Genomic DNA, 23,562 nt, shown 5'->3' with positions numbered 1-23,562 from the left:
GAGATAGATGATTTCGATAAATAAAAGCACTAAGTGTAAGTACTAAGTGCACCAACAATGCAATGGTAACTGCTACTGGACCGGTGTATCGAAACGGGAGCTCAGGCTGGTTGACTCACATATAGACGGTATAGTAGAGCCACGCAAAAGTGACTCTTTTGGCACTGTGCGTTGCGCGTCTCAGATACCAATCGTCTGAGTAAGCTACCAGACCGAGCCGGACTCAACCAGCACGCTCTGGAACCTGTGCCCCCGCTGCCGCCCGCCCGTTCAACGGACCACCTGTTTCTGTTTGGCTGAGCTGTGGCTGGTGCTGACGTACCGCGCCGCGCAGATGCCTCGCTCTGACGCACCGGACAAAAACCATCACCTCGGCTCCCGGTGGGGTGTGCTCGCGGCGCGGGTACCCTCCTGGCCTCCCGCCAGCCGGCCAGCCTCGGCCAAGGCACGCGGCCTATCTCAGCTATCGAGGCAGAGGTGTGAAGCCGACGCCAGCGGCTCCTCGCAGGCCGCAGTCGCCCTAGGTCCGGGCTGATCGATCAGACGCAGTGCAGTGTTTATTCAATTCGATTGGTTTGTAGGTGTACGACAAAAGAACAGTGTGGTTGGTATGGAGGAGGACGGCCAGGCTTCGAGAAGTCAGCAAGAGGAGCCCGGACTGTTGCGGCGTGCTAAAGCAAGATTCTGCAATGCGAGGGTGGTGCGAATCGTCGTCGTAATCAAATTCATCATCGCCTTGGTGACCTGCGTCATCGTCTTCTCCCAGGTCATCGACAACACGGAGTACCTCATCAGCCACTACTGCATGCTCAACTACTTCGAGAAGAAGTTCCTCGGTCAGGAGGACGTCATCCAGCTCTCCGCCGACTCTGACATCACGCTCTGCCACTCGTCAATCGCTCTCAACTTCACTCTGGAGGACACGCGTGTTCCGGTGAACACCAGCGCCGGTCTTCTGTCGGCGCTGTGCCTGCTGACCTGTCTGGCCGCGCCGGTGACGCTGCGGGGCCTGCAGCGGCGCCGGCCGGCCCTCGTGCTCGCCTGGTTCGTGGTCACGGTGACGCGCGCGGTGGTGGTTACGGTAGCTGCTGCCGTGTTCGTGTCGCGCGGCTGGAGTCGGTTCACGGCGCTCACCAGACACCCGGTGGCGCTGTTCATGACGCACCTCGGCTGCGCGCTGTTGGACGTGCTGACCGACCTGCCGGCGCTGATGCTGTACCGCGATATGACGGAGACGACGTCGGATCAACAGGAGAAAGGAGAGGAGGTGGAGCGGGAAAAGAAAGAAATGAACGAGATTAAGGACACCACTATAGGAGAGTGTGAGGTCGTGAACAGTGGAAGCAGTAGTTCTGGTGAGAATGTTACAGAAAATGACCGTGACAGAGGTGCTGAATCCGGAAAAACTATAACATCACAGGAAACACAAACGCTCCCGGAAGAGGAAAAATGCGCAAAGACGGGTGAACGAAAGAGCGCCGCTTTAGAGAAGCAAGAACGTGCAAAAGACAACACGACGAAGGAATTCGGAGATGTGGAAAAATTGTTGATGAAAAGAGGCGCACCAGATATCGAGGACACGACCTCACATAGCGATGAAACTTCAGTATCCAGAACAAATAAAGACGATCATATAGAAAAGAAGCAGGGTATAACAGCGTGCAGAGGCGATGTGACTTCGAGAGACAAAACTCTTGAGCAAGCTAAAACAGCCGAGAATATGAAAAGTCTGGCAAATGAAGAATGTAAGCGTAGCAAAGGGTACGGCGGTACCGTTCTGGTTTTCCATGAGGCGTAAATTAAGCTCAGCTTTTTACAGCTATTTACGTCTTTTTAAGGCAAACTTGTAACAGGCGGTTGCCTTTCAAGCAGCAACAGCTTTCACGTCCGCACTTAATATGATTCTTAATGATTAATGCAGAAATAAACTTCTATCTACCTATGATCAATGAGCGTTCAATGTTTGCTTAAATTTGGTGCATTCATGTATGTAAGCTTTTGTAAAGTGGTTGTTTTCCGAAGATCCTTAGGGAGCTGCTGTTCACTGGGAGCTGCGACCATTTCAGGACCATGGGGGAAGAATATTGAAGGGAGACATTGGGCAAACGTGACCACTGAATCGTGCGCAACAGCGATTGAGCGCGTTGGTTCGGACGGGAGTGCCCTAGTGGTGCAGCCCACCAAACCGCTCAAACGATCCGATCCCAGAAAGACCATATCGTGGCTGGCAATGTAGAGCTACAATGGAACTTGGCAGCTCCCCGGCTGCCTGGGCCGGAGGATCAGAGTTTCGGAACAGGGAGGCGTCAACGTGATCAAGGATAAATATGGAATTGTCCTAAGGATCGAAAGGACGGATGTGCGGTGCGTCATTAAGTGGGATGCAGGTAAATACATAATCTTCCCGGACAAACTGCGCTGCGATCCAGACGTCAGACAGAGGCGGTTGTGGGCTGTTCATGTTGTTTCTAGGTGGTGGGTCGGACGGAGGGCCGTCGAAATTTGATTTGCGGGGCTGGTTATATTGGATCCGGCCGCTGACTTATGTACTAGTGAGTTATTTAACCCTCGCATGTGTGCGGCGTTTGCCAGCTTCTAATGCGTAGGGGGGGGGGTCGGTTGGACCCCCCCCCCTTGCCGTTTTGCCCCTGATCGAGCTAGAGCTTCGCGGAAAAAACGAGCGTGTTGCCCGTGACGAGAGGAAGCCGATGATACCCAATTTTAAGGTCCTTGGTCATTGGTTGACCTTCCAGGTCAGGTCAATGACCCAACCCAGCCAGCATTTATGCTGGGCACCGACTGGGCCCCAGTCGGGCATACGCCGGGCGGCGACTGGGCATCCCGACTGGGCCCAAGGTGGCGTCTGCACCAAGAAAACGCCGGGCCTCGACAGGGGCCCGACTGGGCAAACGACTGGGCTTGGACCGGTTACCGACTGGGCAGCCCCGTCAACCACTCCGCCACGGCGATAGCGAGTCGGGCCCCCGCTGGGTTCAAACTGGGCAGGCGCGTCTGCCGCGCAGACGATGCGGACCCTACTGGGCACCGACTGGGTACAGACCGGGCGCACGCGTCTCCCGGCTGGGCCCCTGCTGGGTACAGACTGGGCTGACATGTTTCCGCAGGTTGGCGACATTTAAAATTAGCGATAATTATCGCTAATTTTAATTATTTTTATTAATATAATAATTAATATAATATAATTATTTTAATTAATTATAATATAATAATTAATTATTTTAAAATAATTAACATTACGCCATCATAACCGTCGTCGTTCCGGTCGCTTGCGTAAACACTGGCAGCCTTTTTATGCATCATTTATTATACATCAGCTGCGGCTCCACACTGATCTACACTCTACAGGACAGCGTAGTCCAGCACCTCTCCTTCCGCGTGCTCTTCCTGGATGATCTGCGGCTGGGGAAAGTCGGGAAAATGGGGACCTGTTAGAAAGTCGTAAAGTGTGGCTGCTAAAGGGTTTTTCGGGGTGCTGATCACGAATATCGTGTTAGTTTTGATCACAGATGATGTCTTTAAGCATTTAGACCTGGTCGGGTCAGGTCAGGTCAGGTCAACCAGTAGGCGTCGTGACGGGTATTCGTAGTACGTGTCAACCGCCTCTGACAGCTTCGTAACATGTTACGAAGTCACCAAAACTACTTCGTAAATGTTCAAATGGTTGCTAAATTCGAATTCAGCTCTAAAAACTAGCCTAGAAACATGTAAAACTCGAAAAAGTGAACAGAGGTCATACGAGGTCACCAAAGGTCAATGACCTGACCTGACCTTCAGGTGACCTTGAAACCCACCCTAATGTATGGAAGCAACATCAAATCACATGTTTGAACGTTTGAAACTACGAAAAGCTTGCGCGGCTAATGCGAGCCGACATACGCGAAATCGCGATTCTGGCCAAACATGGTCTCTGAAAAGAGGTCACAGGTCAAAGGTCATTTGGGTCAGGGTCATGAAATACTCAGGGTAGGTGTAAAATGGATTAATGCGAGGGTACTGAAAGTTTCGTCGCGATCGGCCGCTTTTTACGCGAGTTATTCGCGAAAAACCATGGAGGGGTCCATCCGACCCCTTCCCCTACACATGCGAGGGTTAATCTCCATTATCCCACGCCCTACTGGGGGTCTTGGATTTCCACCCCCTGCTGGGGGGGGGGGAGTGTTTGAACACCCCCTCTAACTCGGCTCCTGGGCCACGTAGCGATACGCGGAAGGCGGTGTTCAAAAGAGCGCCAAAAATAATGACGAAATCATTTCAGTCGCTTTTTTGGTCAGGTCAAAGGTCAGGTCACAAGAGGTCATTGAAGGCAAAATTTCGCCGATGTTCAGGTCGAATGTCGACAATTTCCAAGAAGCCAACGCATAACTCGGGAACCAATAGAGCTACAGCGCCGCGGAAAACGCGCATTCGACAGCCCTATTAACGCCCTTTCTGAATAATTCCCTCATATTTGACCTAATATCAACGGTTTTGTCTGCAGGGGGCAAAAACTGCCAAAATAGCCGATTAAAAAAAACAGTTTTTCTGCAATAAGTTTTGAACCAAGCCTTGCACGAGGTTACTTTTACCGGCATCGTGTTCCTCTCGTCAAGACTCTTCGAATGAACTATAACTTGACCTTGAAAGGTCAACTTGAAAATTTGACCTCAGTTCAGGGTCATGACCTGACAATGGTTATGCTGCACATCAGTCGATCCGAATCGTCGAGCTGAACACACCTGAGGCATTTTCATCGCTCTAGCATGCCTCTATCAAAAGTAATTTGCGAAACACTGTTAGATGCCATTCGTGACCTGAGATGACCTCAGGGGCATAAACAGGGGTCACGGACATCATTTTCATGTTCAGTGTGTCTAAGTTACTTGTAATCCAGTGTTTGGGAGTGTTTATAATGGCTTCCGTCCAAAAGCGGCGCATTTCAGTTTTCTCCCATTGACTTATAATGGGGAGGTCGCAAAATTGACCGGACCTTAGGTTATCGATATCAAAATTCTGAGATGTACCTACATTTTGTATATGCGCTCCGCGCCGCCGTTTTCAAGATATTCGCGAAAAAAAAACACAGGGGGTATTCAAACACCCTCCCCCCAGCAGTGCGCGGGTTATGGTGTGCGCTCCCCCAGTCTGAAAGTAGTTCCCGCGCCCCTGCATCTAGGCATCTAAGAGGCAAGAGCCGCCCCCTCCGCTCCGCTCCAACGGCCACTGTATTTGCCCCTAGATGGCAATAGTCTCGAACGCCTGAAACTATGCTGTTCCGCATTGCTTGTGTTAGTGTACAGTCCTGCCAATAGATGTCACTAGCAGTCGAGAAAGCATTCTGCTTAGTGTTAGTGCCGATATTTGGGGATATCTCCGTAAAAATAAGTCCCAGATCAGAAATATTGGTGACTCACGGGAGATGCAGTAAAAATATAACGTTGTGTGACGTCATAAAAATAGACCAAATGTTCCCCATTTTTAGCATTTTTTGTCTTAATTTTGGGATAAAATCATCATCGCTCGCACACAAAATTAAAACAAGTAAAATTCGTGGACAAATACTTTTGATTACTAGAAAAATCGTGAAAAATTACATTCAAGTACACCAATCAACACGTAAAATATCTATGACGCAATAAGATTTAAATCCTCCTTATACTCGAAGTTACAAGGCCTTACGTCTGCTATTACGGGACGGGAATTTCTTCTTGAGATAATCTGAGATCTCATGGGGCTCTGATTTTGTTTTGGGTGTGGCTGGAGATGGCGGCTACTCGGAGGCTTCAAAAGGTAATATTCGAAAAACACTGAAATGCTCGTACTGATTGGAATTACTTGTCTCTTATTGTACGCCCTAATTTACTTATATTTCATCTATGAATGATATGTCTCATGCTCGTCATTATACGTCGATTGGAATTACTTCCTTCTTATTGTACCTCCTGGCTTACTTATATTTCGTGTATCAATGATATTGATGTCTCATCCTTGTCATTGTACATCAGATTATTTTAGTTGCCCACAGTCAGATTGCAGAACCATTATTTTGCATTTTATCTCTTGTATTAAGCTTAATATTGGTGTTTTACGCAAGTAGCAAATCAAGGTCATAAATACCAGGTGGTATCTCAAGAAATTACATGCAAGCCAGCTGAGGTCATGATGTGAAGATTAGCAGGAATTGAAAAAATATCAATTTATCAGTAGGTATTACACATATTTTTTTATTCTAGTGATATGGAACCATGCAAAAATAATATCAAAGCAATATGTTAAGAGGTTTCCCCAGAAAATGTGCGCCATTCACATTATGATGTCATTGTCACCAAACCTGAACACGCTACAGGCTTGTTAGTGACTAATGACTATGGCATGTATGAAACTACACTTTCATCTTATCAAAATGTCATTTTTGTCCTGTGTGCTTTGTTGCGGACCATGTGATTGTTTTCCCACATATTATATGTTGTTAGGATGGTGCTCACTCTAAAAATTTCACTTCATGCAATTGAAAAACCTAATTAACAATAAGAGCAGCATATTGGGATTAAAATACAAATTACTTGCATGCATGAATCAACTGTCATCACTTTGCATAGCTTCATGTGACTCATGATTAGAAATCTGATTCTTTTTTATTTCTCATTATTCCTATAGTTTTTTATTTTTACACCCATATGTAAAACCTAACCACCCAACCAGGTGAGTTTACCAGGTAAATATGTGAAAAATGACAAAACAAGCTAGGTAATTCTGAATTTGCTAGTGTCAGATGAACCTGTGACATTATCTGACTTGCCATATGTACCATTTCAGGAGCTGCAGGATATTCAGAAGTCTGGCATCAGATCATTCAGAGATATCCATGTGGATGAAAGCAATATTCTCATATGGCAAGGACTCATTGTGCCTGTAAGTGGGATTTCACTAGTATTCTAGGAATATTTGAGAATACCCTGCCTTTCTTTTATTCCCATATTTATGGTACCTGTGATAAATTCTTTTAGAAGAATAACTTCAAGCCTTTCATTCCTTCTTGCTATATTTTTCTTGTTATCTAGTTATTATAGTTCTGCTATAGTTCAGCTAATTTTTAAACAAAGGTTGAATGCTGCTTAGCCCCCGCTCTGGTGGGTGTCTGTGCTGACTTCGCCATGGTGTGTGCATATTCGGCCACACCTGATAATCTCGAAAACTAATAAAGCTGTAAAGTCATGTAAAAAGCTAGAGATAACTCAATATGAGATTGTTTAGAATCACACAGATGTCTTTTATCAGGTCGTTATTGAGGTCACTGGAGGCCTCCAAAGGTTATATTATCACAGTTTTCCTGATTTTGACAAAGGTTTGTTGGAATTCTTTAAGCTGTGTTACAGTCGTTAAAGTTTCCCTATATTCCTAAGGATAGGATTGTTAACCTTTTTGCTTGATATGTCCTCTCCTGCCCTTTTCTATCGATTGCTGATGGGTTTTAAAACCAATGTATTCTGGTGACAGGAGAGTCCGCCATACAACAAGGGTGCCTTCCGGATAGAGATAAACTTTCCGGCCGAGTACCCGTTCAAGCCTCCCAAAGTGGTGTTCAAAACCAAGATCTACCACCCGAACATCGACGAGCGGGGCCAGGTCTGTCTACCTATCATCTCCGCCGAAAACTGGAAACCGGCCACCAAGACTGATCAAGGTAGGTCGCCGGGGCTCAGATCGCTAACTGGCGAAACGTCTCCGTGATTTACCACCATATACAGTTACATTACGTCACTGGCGTGAAGTGATGTACCTTTTTGTAGAGCTTTATTTTGGGAGAACACCCCTGACTGTGGACAAGCTCGGCCAAAAGTCGAGCATAGTAGGGGTGACCAGTCTAGACTAGTGTGCTGGGCTTCTATGGATGTCGGCGCGGTGCACCTTCACTTTCTCGACTAGACTGTTTCACAGACCATCGCCTAGGCCCCCGGTTTCCACAGTCGGCTTGGCACTGGCACCTAGACTAGCGCTAATTGCTAGGTCATACCGATAACCGCGATGCCCATTCTATCATCAGCGCGGCAGACCCTTATCGATATCGGCACATGAATAGCTTGCCGTGCCGCACAGCCGCCGGGGACGAATCAATATTAATGGCGGCTGCAGCGGTGTTTGGGACGGACGGTGTTCACGGGTCCAGGAACCAACGCCGTTCCATGAATAAACGACATTCCGCGAACTAACGGCGTTCAGAGAACGGGCAACGTTCCCGGAATGAGTGCCGCTCGAGGCTAAAGCATCTGTGTCGAATCTGAGATTGTCTGGCTCCGAAGGGGAGGAAAACGGACAGAGAGCGGACTGCATTTTCTCATCTCATCAATGTCTCCGCAAGTGACTTTGGCCGTCAGTGTGTAATGCCACTCTGATGTTCAACGAGCTGCCACTAGACCGAGGAGAGATTAGAGAGGGTTAAGTGTTTGGACTTGAGATTGCCTGGGAAAACAACTGATAGCGACGCTTAAAGCGATCTTCGTCGCATCGGTCCCGTACCCCACACAGCTAGATAACAACTGTTTCCGGCGATAGGAGCATGTGTCTCTTTACGCTAGTGTGCTCGACTTTGTTCGTGCTTTCAACGTTTAACTTACTGTTGCTTACTGATCACTACCTTGTTCATATTTTACATAGACCGGCATTCACATAGTCACATGCGCCAGTGCCGTGCGTTTATCTGTCGTGGATACTATAATGAGAATACTGCCGCCTGTTTCGAATCACCGATCGAACTCGCATGACACCAGAGGCAGCCGTTACGTTCCGGCGGTATTGCAGTGGGTGCCGCGCTGCCTGGCGACACGGTCCAGAGCGATCGATCGACTGCCCACTGTGCCCCCCATGATAACCGAGCGTTGAAATATGGCAGAGCACACACACACAGCATCGCCACATAACTCTTCAAATGTCACAGCGCACACAGTCCGGCGTGAGATACATTTCTGCACCGTGTGCTTGCTTAGCAGTGTCGCAAAAACCAAAACAAACGTAGGGGGCGGTGTGTCATGTCATGTCTGGACGGAAGCTCCACATGCGATAGATAATTCATCTGTCGCCTTGCGTCCCCCCCCCGCAGTTGCCGACTACCATCCGTTTGGCTGTCGGCCGAGTGTCGGGTGCCCTCCGTGCGTGCTGCGGGCGCCCCGGGGGCGCCATGGGCGCTCGGTAGCGCCCCTGGTGCCGAACCGGCCAATGGAATGTTAATGACGGATCGATAGACCTCTAGTGTGCCCGCCTGGGTCACTGGGTGTCTGCCGGTGGTGGGAGACGGGTGTACTGATGCATAATCTAACGTAAAGGATTGATAAGTGACGTAATTGGCTGATATGTGACGTGATGGACTGATGTAATGTGACGGGTTAATGTGTGACGTGTCGTTTTGTGACTTGTTGTGACGGGGAGACATATTGCTTTATGATCTCAGTCGCTCCGTGATGGGCTTACAAGTCATGAAAGGCTGCCTCACAACGAGTCGAGTCATAAAGCTAGATTTTGTGGTATTCATGTGGTCCTGTCTTAGGATACCCCGTTCAGCGTTTTCTTCGTGTTTCTATTCATTTTCATGATGCGTCATAGACTACTATATATTGCATGATGAATTCAGAGCGCTGAATGCATCACTGACCTCAACGATATGACATTTTAGGTGATTGTTCGTTACCTAGTCAGCTCACCCCAGCATGTTTCCTTCTGTTGTTCCCCCAGTCTTTACCGTGCACTCCATGGCCGTGAGGAGGCTGTTGCGTGTATGAGCGCCGTTACGGCCGGCAGCCGGCTGTTGTGTGCAAGGCGCGGTGTTCCGGCCGCGGCGGTCGATGAACAGGTTTGCCCCCCCCCTCTAACCCCGTGCTGACCGGTGCGTCCCCCGGCAGTGATCCAGGCCCTGGTGGCACTAGTCAATGATCCGGAGCCCGAGCACGCGCTACGGGCCGACCTGGCCGAGGAGTACAGCAAGGACAAGAAAAAGTTCATGAAGAGTGCCGAGGACTTCACCAAGAAAAACTCAGAGAAGCGACCTGCTGATTGAGCCACTGCCGGACCAGAGACGTCACCGCGCGCCGCGCATGGTGCGGCAATGGGGCCGCAGTGTCGGCCGGCCGCGCGCCATCTCTTCACCTAGTGTTGTTTGAACAATCAGCCGCTCGTGCTGCCCGCTCGCCGCCTCCGTCTCCGCCGCCGCGGTACTGTGTGATAGTCGGCGATACCGCCCTCGAACCGCCGACGGCCACTGTTCTGTTTGTTGTTTTACGTTCCGGTGAGTGCGCAGGTGTGTGGACTTTGATAGCGACGCTCCCCGTGGTGGGCGGCCGGCTCTCGTTTAACGATTGGAAGGAGTGAGACGCGTGTGCTCGCATATATATCACACAATCATCGGATAATACACAGAATACGTCACTGACTGACTGACAATGGCCCACGCTTAGTGAGTGACAGGTTAGCGCGGTACATGCAAAACGAAACAGCAACGGCGGTACACGGCGGCGCGGCGCGGCGCTCGTCACAAACACGACCTGCGTACAAAAGCTCTAGGGAACACGGCCTAACTCGCATACTGGCGCACGGCGTTCAGAGTCGTGTGTAACGTCACAGTCTAGTCTCGTCAATATCACACAGCACTACATGCTGTTTGAAGTCACCGTGACTGTTGGAGCTATGCACGACAGTCTTGTCACCTACAAACCTCAGTAGCGAGCTGTCATCTATCGACCGCGGCGGGTACGAGAACTTTTCGTCGTCGTCGGTAGATGTCTCTGACGCCGCCCAGTGCGGCACCCGCTCCGGTGATGCCCTCACACTGCCGTCGGCCGGCCGGCTGACAATGAGTCCGTCCTGGACGATCCACCTCGGCGAGGCGCCGTACCCGACGTCGCTGATGATGTCGTCCTGGTCGTGTTTTCGGCTCCGCTCGGCCTGCTGGATGGTGTCTGGCAACGCCCGCCGACCGGTCTCGGGCAGTAGCAGGCCCAGAAAGCCACAGAGGAGAGCCAGACAGCCGAACACCAGGAACGGCATCCAGCTGTAGGAGATGTCGGCCTGCCGCCAAGTGCATCCGTCAATGTACCGCCTACTTCGGCTGGCTTTATGCAACTTGTCCCGTTAAGTTTGCATTTATATCTCTGACGCTTCGGGCAACACCAAAGCGGCCTATTCTACTGTGCTTTGGACTCTACGTAAAATGACATCGAATGTAGAACTGAATGAGCGTCACCTATTTTGAACCGATTTCGTTCCGTCCCTGGCACATTGCAGGCCATTCCCTCGCATGGATAACTCGGGTAACACCTCACAAGTAAATCAAACTGGCATCTTACTACCTCAGCCTTTTCCTCATGGTACCTGGTCGCATTCACTGTCGCTGGGAGTTTGCGAACTCACCAGTCGCAGCACCTGAGGCGCCACCAGGCTGCCGGCGCGGGCCCAGCAGACGCAGGCGCCCATGGCCAGCGAGCGAATCACGGTCGGGAACGCCTCTGATGTCACCAGGAAGACGGCACAGAAACAGCTGACGACGGCGGCCTTACCGAGCAGCGCCAGACTGGTCACCAGCGTCGGCACGGAGATCAGCTCCGCTGGGGAAAGGGCAATGAGGTTTAAGTCATGGGGTCCCTGGAGAGGAGCATATAGCTAGCCTATAGCGAAGGTCGTCTAAATGGATTTCGGCGGAACAAAGAACTGTTCGCAATCATAGACGACATAGCCCCAAAGAACAGCATAAACCTGAATGATCAGCTCATCTGGAAGGGTTCGTACTCCATGCGTTTAATAAGTTCACTGTTATTATCGTGTCTCTCCTCCTACCCTCTGTATCACTTGCTCTAAAGCACCATCCTCTGTCCCCGCTCCCATTCGCAACCCTTCACTCACTGTGCAGCAGTTTTTCTGTGGCCACTGTGCCGATGAGCAGTGCCCCGCTGAGAAACAGGTAGCTGACCAGGCAGGCCCGCCGGCCCACCGCCCGCAGGCTCACGTAGGTCAGCAGGAACGCCACCAGCTCCAGCGCGCCGCCCAGCATAAAGTTGAAGAAGCGGTTGCCGCTGAGGTCGGCGATGTTGAGGGAGATGCCGTAGTAGGCTAGTGAGATGGTGAACCTGCAGCAACGATGGAGACGTGAGATCACGGGGGAGAAAGCTCAGGTATGGCTGTTTACTGACGTTTTGGTTGTTGTCTCCATTCGGCGGCTCTTTCTTCATGCATAGGTGTCGTGCGGCACAGCATGCAGCAGGCGTTGGTCACTAGTGCCATCTAGCGAGAAGTATGCGTATGCGAATTGGGCTTCGTGGCGCTAAATAGGTACCACTGTGTTTTCGAATCCTTGGAAGCAATTTCTACTGCAACAGACAATCACAATACAATCAGTGATGGATATTTGACATTGGCCAGAGGGATTTGAAATGAAATCATATCATTTCAATCACAACCGCTTGTCCACCCCACCACTCACCACGCAATGAAGAGCACGAACGAGTTTCGTCTGATGGCGGGCGTTCGGAACAGGTCGGTAATATCAACACCTTTGGCTGAGTGAGCTCCGACCGAGCTGCAGAGCTTCTCCAGCTGCAGGAGCAGCTCGGGGCTGAGCCGGAGGCCGTTGTAGTAGGCGATCCGCTCTGCCACGGCCCGCGCCCGCCGCGACCGGCCGCGCGAGATGAGCCAGCGTAGTGACTCGGGGATCAGCCTGATAATGGAGAGGGTGTAAAGGTTCAAAGTTCTCAGATAAATAAGGCGAACGGCTGGTGCGGGGATGTGAATGGGCAGCGAGTGCGCCTTCTGATTCTACGAGAACCTGGTCGGTGACTGCAATGTAATGAATGACATCAAGCTCAACCAAACAAATACGAAAATCATTGATGTTCGTTTGCATCGGAGATCTTATCGAGCGTTATTCCGCTCGTATATTCGGTGGCAGGGCCACAAACAACAACAAACAAACAAAGTCGGCTAACCCACCAGATGTAGAGCAGGGTGACCAGCGTCGGGATGCTGATGGCCAGCTGGACGTGCCGCCAGTGCTGGACGAAGTAGCAGCAGACCGCGAGCAGGATCAGCCCGATGGCCCAGAACACCTCGGCTGCCACTCCGGCCAGCGTGCGGTGGTGCGGCGGGAACAGCTCCATCACCATTGAGTATGTGGTGGTCTGCAGACCCTGCGGCGGAGAGCGGACGGTCAGAGGTCACGGCACGGGTCAGCGGTTATTGGCTACGTAACTGATTGGTGGTCAAGGTCGTGTGAAGAGTGTGCGACTCTGAAAAAAACTACCTGAAACATAGCCAAACATTACTGAAACGAGCAAAACAGAGGACTTTTGTAATACCCATTTGGTCCTTTGAACTCATTCGTTTGTATCGTGCCTAGGAAGGTCTCGAGGCGTGTCACGTCATAGGATTTAAGATGCAACATCTTAACTCATTTGTCTCAACGTCAAATGGGCAAGTTGGGCTCCTATCGCTCATGTGAGCAATTCAGCAGCACCGAACCTCTGCTCCGCTCTCCTTCCCGTCTGGCGTCTTCCCAGCGCACCTGCGCCGATCATTAAAGGTAGTGTGCCACCTTTGAAAGATTTCCCATTTTATTTTTCCTAGGATAAGAAGCTTCTGTTTTTACCTAATATCGCAAAAAAAAATCAAAAATGGGCCTGGAATAGTGCCTTTTTCGCCTAAAAGTTTTTCGGTTTTTAGATATGTATAACAACTGTAGTGGGCTCACCTGCAAACAGGCGTCGGGCAACAATCGCGAATGCGGCGCACTTGTGACAATAAGCAAAGGTCATTATAGTGTTACGACCACTGAACTCTATAATGTGGAATGCGCATCGGCCGCCAGATGGTGTCCAACGGTGCCGCCATGTTGCGCAGACCAGAAAGCGGCCGCCGCCTGTGTTGGGGAATAGGAAATTCGGGACTTCGATTTACGTTTGCGGCCGCTGCATCCGTTACGTTCAAGATATGTAGACACGGAACCCGGCATCCTACGCAGAATTGAGTGGAGAACAAGATGACATCTGAAAAAAATCCTCGACTACAGGAAACTTATACGTTAAACCCTTATAAGTCAATGGGGAAATATGGAAATTGCTATTTTGGCGCCGGGAATGATCTGAAACTATCTCAAGCATATAGAATCGTGATTTCATGCACTCCTTGCAAGGTCCAATGCCTCACATTTGCATTGTTGCCCTTGCGTGACGTCATCTGTGACGTCACAAGGGTCATAGCCTTTTCTTCAATAACTCCCGATCAAATTGAGCTAGCGAGTCGGGAAAGCCACCAATGGACTCAGGAAGACCTGCCCAATCGAATGATATGCGACATGACCTCTTTCGACCAACTTCGTGACCTGGGGGTGCTGACCTGACCTTGACCTGACGTCAACACCCTAAGTTGACCTGACCCGAACAAAAAGTATATCACTCGATGCGCCTGAGCTAGCGGAACACGATGATGCCAAAATCGCGGCTCTACGGCTATTTTTGGCGAAGTTATTTACCAAAAACCGAACCCATGCCTTTGATCACTTGACCTGACCTCAGAGGTCACCGGTTGACCTGAGACCCTTACAGCGGGTTCCTACCAGTCACTCTGCATTTTACTTTGCCGCATACGACCACTTTACCGCTTAATTCTAGTTTAATTAGCGGCGCATTAGCGAGGTGGGTTGAATCAACCCCCTCGGCCGGGGCAAATGTAGGTCCGGCGAGTGAATTTGAGGAATTCTGAAGATACGATCGTGTTCCCCACTCAATTCTGCGTAAGATGCCGGTTTTCGTATCTACGTAACTTGAACGTAACGGATATGGCGGCCGCAAACGTAAATCAAGGTCCCGAATTCCCTATTCCTCAACACAGGCGGCGGCCGGTTCTTGGTCTGCGCAATATGGCCGCCACCGTTAGACACTACGGCCAATAGGGTTGAAGCGGCATTGCTCCCCTGTGGTTACGACCATACGACGTACGGGAATGAGTTATCAGCTGTCTAATCGTAGACAACACAATGTCGAGCCTTAAACTGTAAGCCCGTATTGGTATTGTTTCTTTTATTTGACTGTCGAACATTATTTATGGTTTGAAATATGATTTTATGTAAAATAATTGATATGAAAAAGCCGTCTTATAAGTTATGACCCCATTTCACCACACGCAAGTGGCAGAAATGACAATGATCAGCTGACGCATTTTTCTTGGCCGAAGTCAGAGCGCGCGGCCCGACGCACCACGCGTATTTGGAAATTCCGACCTCGACGAGCATCAGAAGCCACCTAACAGGCGTGTTCGAAACCGCAGGAGATGATGATGAACGGGTTTATCGAAACTTGATTGGATGAGCATATCGGTAATAGCGATTTCAGTGTGTGCATTTATTGTTCATAGTGGTGTGAAATGTGGTTGGGGTACGACCGACAACCCGTCGGGGCGAATTTCGCACTGGGGTACTCAAAATTTGAAGAATTTAAGACGTTTCCATGAGTTTTGAAGGTATGGATAAGTTCTAAAAATCCGGTTCTCCTTATCTGGGCCATTAACTCCATACGGTCCAAGAAAGCTGGCACACTACCATTAATCTCCGATTGTCTGCCGACAATTTCACGGCGCATCCGTCTCGCCCACCGTCCCGTCCATTTCGACACCGGTGCGCATCAAACGTCTCTGCTGCGCCGTAATCCGCTGAGAACTGGACCGCGGCGTGGGAGATCCCCCGCACCACAAGGCCGACTCCGTCCCACCCAGAGCCGCGCTCCCAGCCGTCAGCGCGGCCGGTGGAACATCCTCTGTGTCTCGGTTTGTTTTGGGGCGTGTTCAGAGAGCGAGGAGCGGTGATTAGGTCAGTTACGGTCAGTTCAGAGACAGGAGAGGAGGTGTGGAGATTCACACGGCGGGTCGGAGATGTTTTACGCCGCTTATAGCATGGTTGAGCTAGGAGAAATGGTTTGAACGTGACGGCTGGGAGAAATGATGACACGGATTACGGGTATTCAGATGGTCTCCGAGGCACGAGTCTGTCCTACCGGCTCTCACCTGAACAAAGAATCCTTGCAGCACTCGAACAGCGATGAAGATGATCAGGCGACGGACGAAGAACAGGCCGGCTCCCAGGATTAGTTGGACGTACAGACAGAGCAGCATCATGGGCTGCCGACCGAACCTGCACCCCGTTGGGAACGAGTCTCAGTCATGTTTCTGAAGCACGGATAGCGGCTATTGCTTCAATGCAAAGAAATTTCAACGTTCCGTGATTTTGTCATTCACCAATTTCTATCTGGCACTAAACAAAAATGACATTGATGCACGGTCAAATCTCAGTCAGTAACGGAAGCAAACGGACATGAGCTATTACTGGCGATGAAGCTAGCTCGGTAACTTATTCCCGCCTCTCACCTAGTCCTATCTGCTCGCTCGTCTCACCTGTCTGCTAGTGCTCCGAACACGAGTCCTCCGACCATGACGCCCACAAAATAGAGTGTCGTGATGATGGACACGAGGTACTTCCGGTCACACACCAGACCCCACTGCCGGAGAGAGGGGGAGGAACAGTTATAGACGCATGTATCTGACTCAGCAGGTGTGATCAAATAAACGGCGAATAGAGAAGATATCAAACTTTTTTCTTGGTTAGGCTCTGATTCCTCCAACAAATGCGTCAAGAACTCTGTGGCCTCTGTGATCTACGTTGAAACTAGAGCGACTGAAAACAATGGCCAACGGAATAAATGACTACAGAAAACAATCAGCCAGTTACGGTGAAGGTAATATCGTCTTCACGGAGACAGGTGTTCGGCGCGTGGCTGGACCGCTACATCCGGGATCCATCTGGTGTCGAATACGAGCGCAGTAAATTCTACATTCGGTAGGTCACATTGGACACCCGGCCTTGACGGCTTAGAGTCGAGGCTTCGAGTCCTGTTTCTCCCGTCTACGAGTCGTAGGCTGGCTGGGTGCCGTGCTGCTGTAAGACTGAGTCGAAGCAAGTCGATGTCCGACAGGCGACAATCATTCTGGCCATCACAGCTGGCAGTCGCCGCTATCGGGCTGAGATGCAACTGGTCAGTGCTGAATGACATTTAAAAATTTATAATGGCAACCGGGTATGCATATTCCTAAATGATTAAGTAGAGTGGATGGTTTTTTTTTACCAGTATGGTCATTTACATAGAGTGAAGGTTACGTAAATTAGCAGTCATGGATGACTTGCTGTGTAGCCACGACTCACGACTCAAGAGTACTAGCCGCTCAGGTAACGGCCTGACTCAAGTCACGGCCGGCTGACACACTATACGTCTGTCGCCATAGTCGCCGATCGTCGGCACCGTCTCGATTATCCAGTGGAGCGGGTCAGATACGTGTTCAGCGTGTGTGGACCGTGTTCAGGTCATGTGGACTGACCAAATTGGCTATTGCTGCTAGAGACCGTGGTGACGCTGGAAAAGAACGAGGGAAGCTGTCGGTGAGGGGGAGAGGAAGACTGTGCAATCGACAGAAGAAGAAAAGAGAGGGAGAGCGAGGAAGAGAGGGAGAGAGAGAGAGAGACAGAGAGAGAGACAGAGAGAGTGAGAGAGAGGAAGAGAGAGAGAGAGAGAGAGAGGGCAGGATCAGTGAAGGGTAAAATAGAGGGATGACCGCCGAGTGTCACTCTGCGCCAGTCACGAGAACCCGGTCACGTCTCCACTACAGCTACTGTCACGCAGAGCCATGTCGTGGACAGCAAGACATGAAATTCGGTCACTGGTAATTTAAATGAGTATTAATCGATATTACCTCGGCTGATTTTGTTCTTAAAAGAGTATGTACACACAAATGCAAATATGTTTGCCTCGGCTGTGGCCCGCGTGTAAAAGGACATTTTAAATCTATTCATGATCATTGTTTGTTCATCCAAACACTTTTGTCAAAAATATGACAGAATGGAGTCAAACTCAGGCTGACATTACCGAAAACATATAACCGTGTTAGTTCAGCAGGCGCCTGTTCCATATCAGGTGAATCACGACATGAAACGACGGCTGACGTTTGCAAGCGAATCAGCCTTTGTTTCTTTATTTCACCTCTGCACTCAGCAGCAGGTTCTGCCGACTGCTATCCTGCAGTAGTTTGGGCCCACATTCCCCACTGGGGCGTTCCGCTTATGTAATAATTCGACGTCACCACACCCTGATGTGAGCACGTCACCACGTCACCCCATCAGTGCGTCACTGTGACCCCCGGATCGGTGGCGGCGGAAACGGACGCAGTTGGATGCACTCTGGTATGGCAGGTATGTGGCGGGAGGAATGCTGACGTAGCGCGCCGCTCTGCAGGTATACCTACTGTGGATAGTCGGGTTGGTATAGGGTCGCGGATGGAGAGCTGGTATTGTCGGGGCAATAGCGGACAACGATATTTATGTAATAAACGAATAGTTTTTGTCCATTTTTTTCGCCTTAGTATAAAGTTATAAGGCTATGAGCGCGAGGCAATTATTAAATACTGTGAACGAAGTTGGCTTTTACATAGTTTGGCATTGATAATACACTGATACGCCGTTTAAAAATTCGATTTCAATTGAAAAGTAATTCATGCGTACATGTTTATACGAGAACATGTAAATGTGCGGCGTCAAGTAAATGTATATCTCGCAATGATTCAGTTTCTGTAAATGATCAAAGAAGGATCTGGAGCCGTATACGCACCGGCGCACCCGGCTGACCAATCATAACATTTATGTAAGGAAGCCAAGTGTCGCGCCGCCTCTATATATCGCCAGATCTCTGACTGGCCATAGACCGCGCTCTTTGTAGGGTGTGCTGATCAGCGACGCAAGCTTTAGCAGTCTTGCATGTCCTCCGAGCACTTAGTCGTTATTGATAAGGGTAGGTCGCTACTGCTAGGATGTCTGTAATATAATGTGTGCGATTAGCGCATGCGAAAATGTTTTTTATGTGTTGTGACACTTCGAATCATCTTTCAAATTCAATGGCTTTCAAGACCATAGAGACCGATAACATTTATATACACAAGAACCATTTGGATGACATAGTCATTGTTCATCTTTATGAAACCACGCGTTGAACTTTTAGGCTTTTAGGCCTATTTATTTGTGCGTGCCTACCTACATATGAATCTGTTAAGTATACACCCGAACACATTATAAGGGCAATCATTCACAGTTAATGTTCTGTAGATGGGCGTGTCCATGATGCCAGCTCACGGTAGAAAATTAACCCTTTCCTGATTCCAGCAAATGCCGTGCCACCCGCTGGCAACTTCCGTCAGAGTAGAACCATGGATGAGGTAGAACCATGATTTGGAATTCGTCACGGCCAATAGACGATGATTTACTCATTACTGGCAGCAGGCCAAAAACTGAATTCATCTAACCACCTACCACATTATGGTGAAAAATAATTATGTATCTTACCTCGGAGACCACGGTCCACTCGAGACCCTCGACGTGGAACTCGTAGCCGTAGATGCAGTCCTTGGTGCCCCAGCTGTGGTTGGCCGGGTCGACATACATGCTGCAGCTCTGGTATCGCGGGTCACCGATAGTCGGCGCCACCGTCGGCAGGCTCACATTCCGTGGCCACTGGTCTGGGAGCTGAAGACGATGACAAGCGGTAACACTACGGAATCCACTACTGCAGCAATCTACAGCTCAGAAAGTACAGAAAATGCCAACGATTTCAATGCATAATTGTAATGTGCGATTTATGTTTCAAAAACAAATAACCTACTGAAACGAGGCTAAACCTTTTATTTGGACATTTTTACAAGCTGAAAGGTTAACTATTTCCATTCAGTATTTACGGAACAATAACGTCGTTAATAATTCTAGAACCACTTCTCGCACAATACGATCCCTTCCTTATCACCTTTTGGTCACGAGCTCAATCCGAGGTCACCTGTTCCGTGACCGTCGGTCATGACCCCACTCTGGGTCATCTGACGACAGGTCAAGGGGTCACGCTGTGCGGTGACCGGGAGTCGCGCGCCGCGCGGTGCTCACGGTATAGCAGTAAATCACCTACCGGCTGTCGTCTCACGTACAGACGCCGCCATTACCGTAGCCGACAATAGCCCGTTGTGCTAGGTCAATCGCCGGAGCCAACCGGACCCAGAAATCTAATAAGCGTCGCCTCCTACTTGTGGCCCGCCCTTTCTGAGAGAATGGTAGGAGAGCCGCACAGGCGGATGGCTACGTGAGGTTTTTGTGCCACCCGGTAGTTGAAAGTTCCTGACTTTATGCTCGTTATTGACGCTACTTTTATGGTTTTCATTGTGAGGGAATGGGCAGTGGCTTGCCGGCGTATTCGGTCGGTAGAAACCATCAGTTAGTACCAACGACGTGCTTGTTACAGCCAAGTATGATGGAAAGTTGTATGGTGAGATACTGTAGATCTAAATTCTTCTACGGCATGTTCCTGGTTGTAAGGTTTGATCCACTTTGATCCACTATTCATTTGATAACGAGGCGGAGCAATTTAATTTCGATACAATAAATCAGTTAAGAGCAATAAAATGACGCAGATAAAAACAAGAAATACTGACGCTTTTGAACCGGACGCAAGTACGGTCGGCTCACGAAACTTACGAACCGGACGCAAGTACGGTCGGGTCCGTGGTGTTATTTGCAACAAGCACTGCTTAGCGGGGCACCCGGACTCACAACCACCCAGGCACCCACTCATCTATTCGGACAGTCTGTAAAAAACTCACCGACCTCCGTATAACGCCCCGCAGACACTCACCCTGCAGTTGTGCTCGGGCGCGAAGCCGTGGAACGCCATCAGCAGGTGGTTCACTGAGACTGGCACGTAGTTGAAGCATAGCAGCACCATCACTAGCACCTGGTACCGGCCGGGGTCGCCCAGCGCGCGCACCAGGCCCTCCACACTCTCCGCCGGGGTTGTCGACATGGTGCCGGGAGTGTCCGATCGCTACTGTTAGCTCAGCACAGCTGTCTGACAGCAGCCGCCGCGCAGCCGGCCCGGCCCGGACCGGGCCACTGGGTGACACCGGAGCGGGTTTGATCGATGAATCGAGCGCTCTGGTGACCGACTGTCAGAGCCTGAGCTCAGCAGAAGGGGTGCATCACAGAAATGTGAGCTGTCGCTTCCGAAAGCTCCGCAGGGCACGGTTGATGCACTTATCACTATGTTCTCACCACTTGGAAGGTGGAGGGTGCCTTTGATGTCGGCGCACAAGTCAAAGCACGGGAATAGTTTTTAAATCACCAATCGTCGCACTGCCATGCTTTCTTGTTCGCTGGAAAGCGGTCTTTGACGTCGACACACGACTTCACCTCTCCGTTTCCGCTTCTATCTCGATATCACACTCTCATCTCGAGCCGTTCCGCCTGGTGTCGCTCCGTCGCTCACTTCCTTTCACCAGTCTCCAGCGGACGGGACTGACGTCTCGTGCACCGGGCTGTGCCGCCCCCTGGCTGGTGCGGAGAGGTCTCCGTCCCTCCTGCCGAGAGGGGGAGGTGTTAGTGTAAATATAGACGCGTCGGCCGCGGGAGGGCCACGCCCCCACGCGTGCTCACGTGGCTGTCATCGCTGGTGCCAAATGACAACCGTGGGGGACATCAGTGAGCTGCATTGGGCAATGCAGGAGATCGGAAACAGTAATTAGCTTGTTTTTTATCGGGATTGATCGGTCAAAGTTGGGCAGCTTTTCACCTCTCCCTAACACTTAGGCACCATCTGGTCCCTGGCTAATCTCAGGGAAACATTAGGGATGCCCTTTTGAATGCCAATAAGTTTTGATGTCGTGCGGGCAGTTGCTATAAGCATTATCATTGCACGGTTCCCTTTGAGCCTCGTATTTTAGTACGCTTCTAACGCCATTATTCCTTCCTAAGTTCCCCAGGCTAGAAGGCAACCTTACTCGAGCGAAAGTGATCAGTGACCGCACATTACCGATGATTGATAACACACCAGTCTCTCCTCATTCTCTCCACTACTATAGCGTCCATGATGAGGTATGACCCTCAGTAATTCACCGATCGTGACCCTGGCGGACACCCATGGAGTCGTCCGTCCATCAGCGCTACCCTGATCGGGGTGTATGACCTGACCGTACAGCCGGCCCCGGGTCTAACGAGGCCGTCATGTAGACGGGTGTGGAGTCACGAGTGTAGGGTCGGCCACTGTGACCGGTGGCATATCGCTGAACCAGCGAATCGTGGAGAGCCGCTCAAATGGCGTGGAAGGTTGAACGCCCGAGAAAACGTAAACACGACATGGAAACACCCTATCGATGTAGTGACGTTGTTGTAGGTTTTTATTTATCTATTGATTTACAGGGTGTTTAAAAAAACGAGACGATAAAGAATCGTTATATCTCGGAAAGTAGGTATTTACGAGCTAGGAGAATTACTAATATGTCATTCAAAAGAGAATTGTTGAAAATAAATTATGGTACGTCGGTTTTTATTGTCCGGCACGAATTATGACCATGCCACTTGCAAACATCTCGTGCCCAAAAAAGATTATTTTTACAAAGTTGGCAAACCCTTGACGATGTGGGCTTTTAATAAAATGTTTTCTGGAAAAGTCTTTTTACGAGAATGGGAGATTTATATCGATCAAACCGGTGGCAGCATTGAACCTTTTGCTCATCTGTGAACTGATTCATAACGCCGAATGACTCCGGATGAAGAGATCAAGTTTGTCAGCTTAAAAATAACCTTTTTTGGGCACGAGATGGCATGGTCGTAATTCTTGCCGGACAATAAAAACCGACGTACCATAAAAAACATTCAGCAATTCTCTTTTGAATGACATGTTAATCATTTTCCTAGCATAATTACTTTCGAAATATAACGATTCCTTATCGTCTCGTTTTTCGAGACGCCCTGTATTTATTCATTCATTGATTTATTTATCTATTTTTGCTTTATTCCCATTGGCACGTTGCATGCTATTCAGCTGCAATACCCATAGCAGATAGAGATACCAGCCTTTTCCTTGTAAATATGTTATGTCAGAAGAAATCAGTCTCGACTCTCGATCGGTCTGGCGCAATTTTCAATGTAGTTCACTTCTCACAGCGCCATACTCCTGAGTGATCGTCACCATTGACTGTCATAGGAAGCCGACAGTGCCTGACCTGAGTGTCTGGCGGGCGGTCCGCCGGCGGCACTTCAGATGGCGGCACTTTCACAGTATACTCCGACTGGTCTGAGCCGCGACCGCAGCCGGCCAGCCAGAGCAGCGTTTCCCCGGAATTAATGGAGCCAGTATCGGGGCCGATCACTCTGCTTCCGGTACGTCTGATGGGTAGATAACGAGTCTGAGTCGTTTACCGACGGCAGAAAATCGCCACCGCCGTGAATAACGGTATTGGAAGTGGAAGTGAAACGAAACCAAAGTTATTGCCAGTGTCATATACCGGATGAAATCCAGGGAGCGCTCCATCACGGTTGTTTGACCAGTTCTTTATGCGACCTGGGGCTTATCTTCTAGATCATCTAGTTCGGAATTTGTGAAGACAAAGAAACACTTAGCGTCGCTCATGATTCTCATACCATGTAGTACAACCGCGCCTTTCGAAGGACCGTCATTTCAGTTA

The 23,562-nt window shown here is 49.8% G+C and overlaps 2 protein-coding genes across 2 annotated transcripts in view; one reads left to right on the top strand and one right to left on the bottom strand.

The window, feature by feature from the left end:
- The first annotated feature begins 5,523 nt into the window (after positions 1–5,523).
- On the top strand, positions 5,524–10,418 carry LOC122365198 (ubiquitin-conjugating enzyme E2 L3-like). Its single transcript, XM_043336195.1, has 4 exons — positions 5,524–5,787; positions 6,814–6,909; positions 7,495–7,681; positions 9,891–10,418. Exons 1-4 carry the CDS (start codon positions 5,761–5,763, stop codon positions 10,043–10,045), a joined length of 465 nt encoding a protein of 154 aa, XP_043192130.1. The 5' UTR covers positions 5,524–5,760; the 3' UTR covers positions 10,046–10,418.
- Positions 10,359–23,562, bottom strand: part of LOC122365197 (organic cation transporter-like protein) — a 17,903-nt gene continuing 4,699 nt past the window's right edge. The window contains exons 2-10 of the mRNA XM_043336194.1: positions 20,736–21,456; positions 19,406–19,585; positions 16,417–16,520; positions 16,030–16,156; positions 12,967–13,163; positions 12,461–12,694; positions 11,884–12,107; positions 11,395–11,588; positions 10,359–11,052 (exon numbers count right to left, since the gene is read on the bottom strand). Coding sequence (XP_043192129.1) covers positions 10,603–11,052; positions 11,395–11,588; positions 11,884–12,107; positions 12,461–12,694; positions 12,967–13,163; positions 16,030–16,156; positions 16,417–16,520; positions 19,406–19,585; positions 20,736–20,903 — 1,878 coding nt within the window. The 5' untranslated portion in view covers positions 20,904–21,456 and the 3' untranslated portion in view covers positions 10,359–10,602. The remainder of the gene's footprint in view (positions 11,053–11,394; positions 11,589–11,883; positions 12,108–12,460; positions 12,695–12,966; positions 13,164–16,029; positions 16,157–16,416; positions 16,521–19,405; positions 19,586–20,735; positions 21,457–23,562) is intronic.

This window comes from Amphibalanus amphitrite, unplaced genomic scaffold (assembly GCF_019059575.1).
Source record: "Amphibalanus amphitrite isolate SeventyFive unplaced genomic scaffold, NRLGWU_Aamphi_draft 000721F_arrow, whole genome shotgun sequence".
NCBI lineage: Eukaryota > Metazoa > Arthropoda > Thecostraca > Balanomorpha > Balanidae > Amphibalanus > Amphibalanus amphitrite.
This window is presented reverse-complemented; position numbering and strand designations above follow the sequence as displayed.

Excerpts from the sequence above, each read along its gene's own strand:
- LOC122365198 (XM_043336195.1), top strand. The coding sequence starts at position 5,761 with ATGGCGGCTACTCGGAGGCTTCAAAAG. Across the intron at positions 5,788-6,813 it reads CTACTCGGAGGCTTCAAAAG|GAGCTGCAGGATATTCAGAA; the intron begins GTAATATTCGAA and ends GTACCATTTCAG. Across the intron at positions 7,682-9,890 it reads GGCCACCAAGACTGATCAAG|TGATCCAGGCCCTGGTGGCA; the intron begins GTAGGTCGCCGG and ends GTCCCCCGGCAG.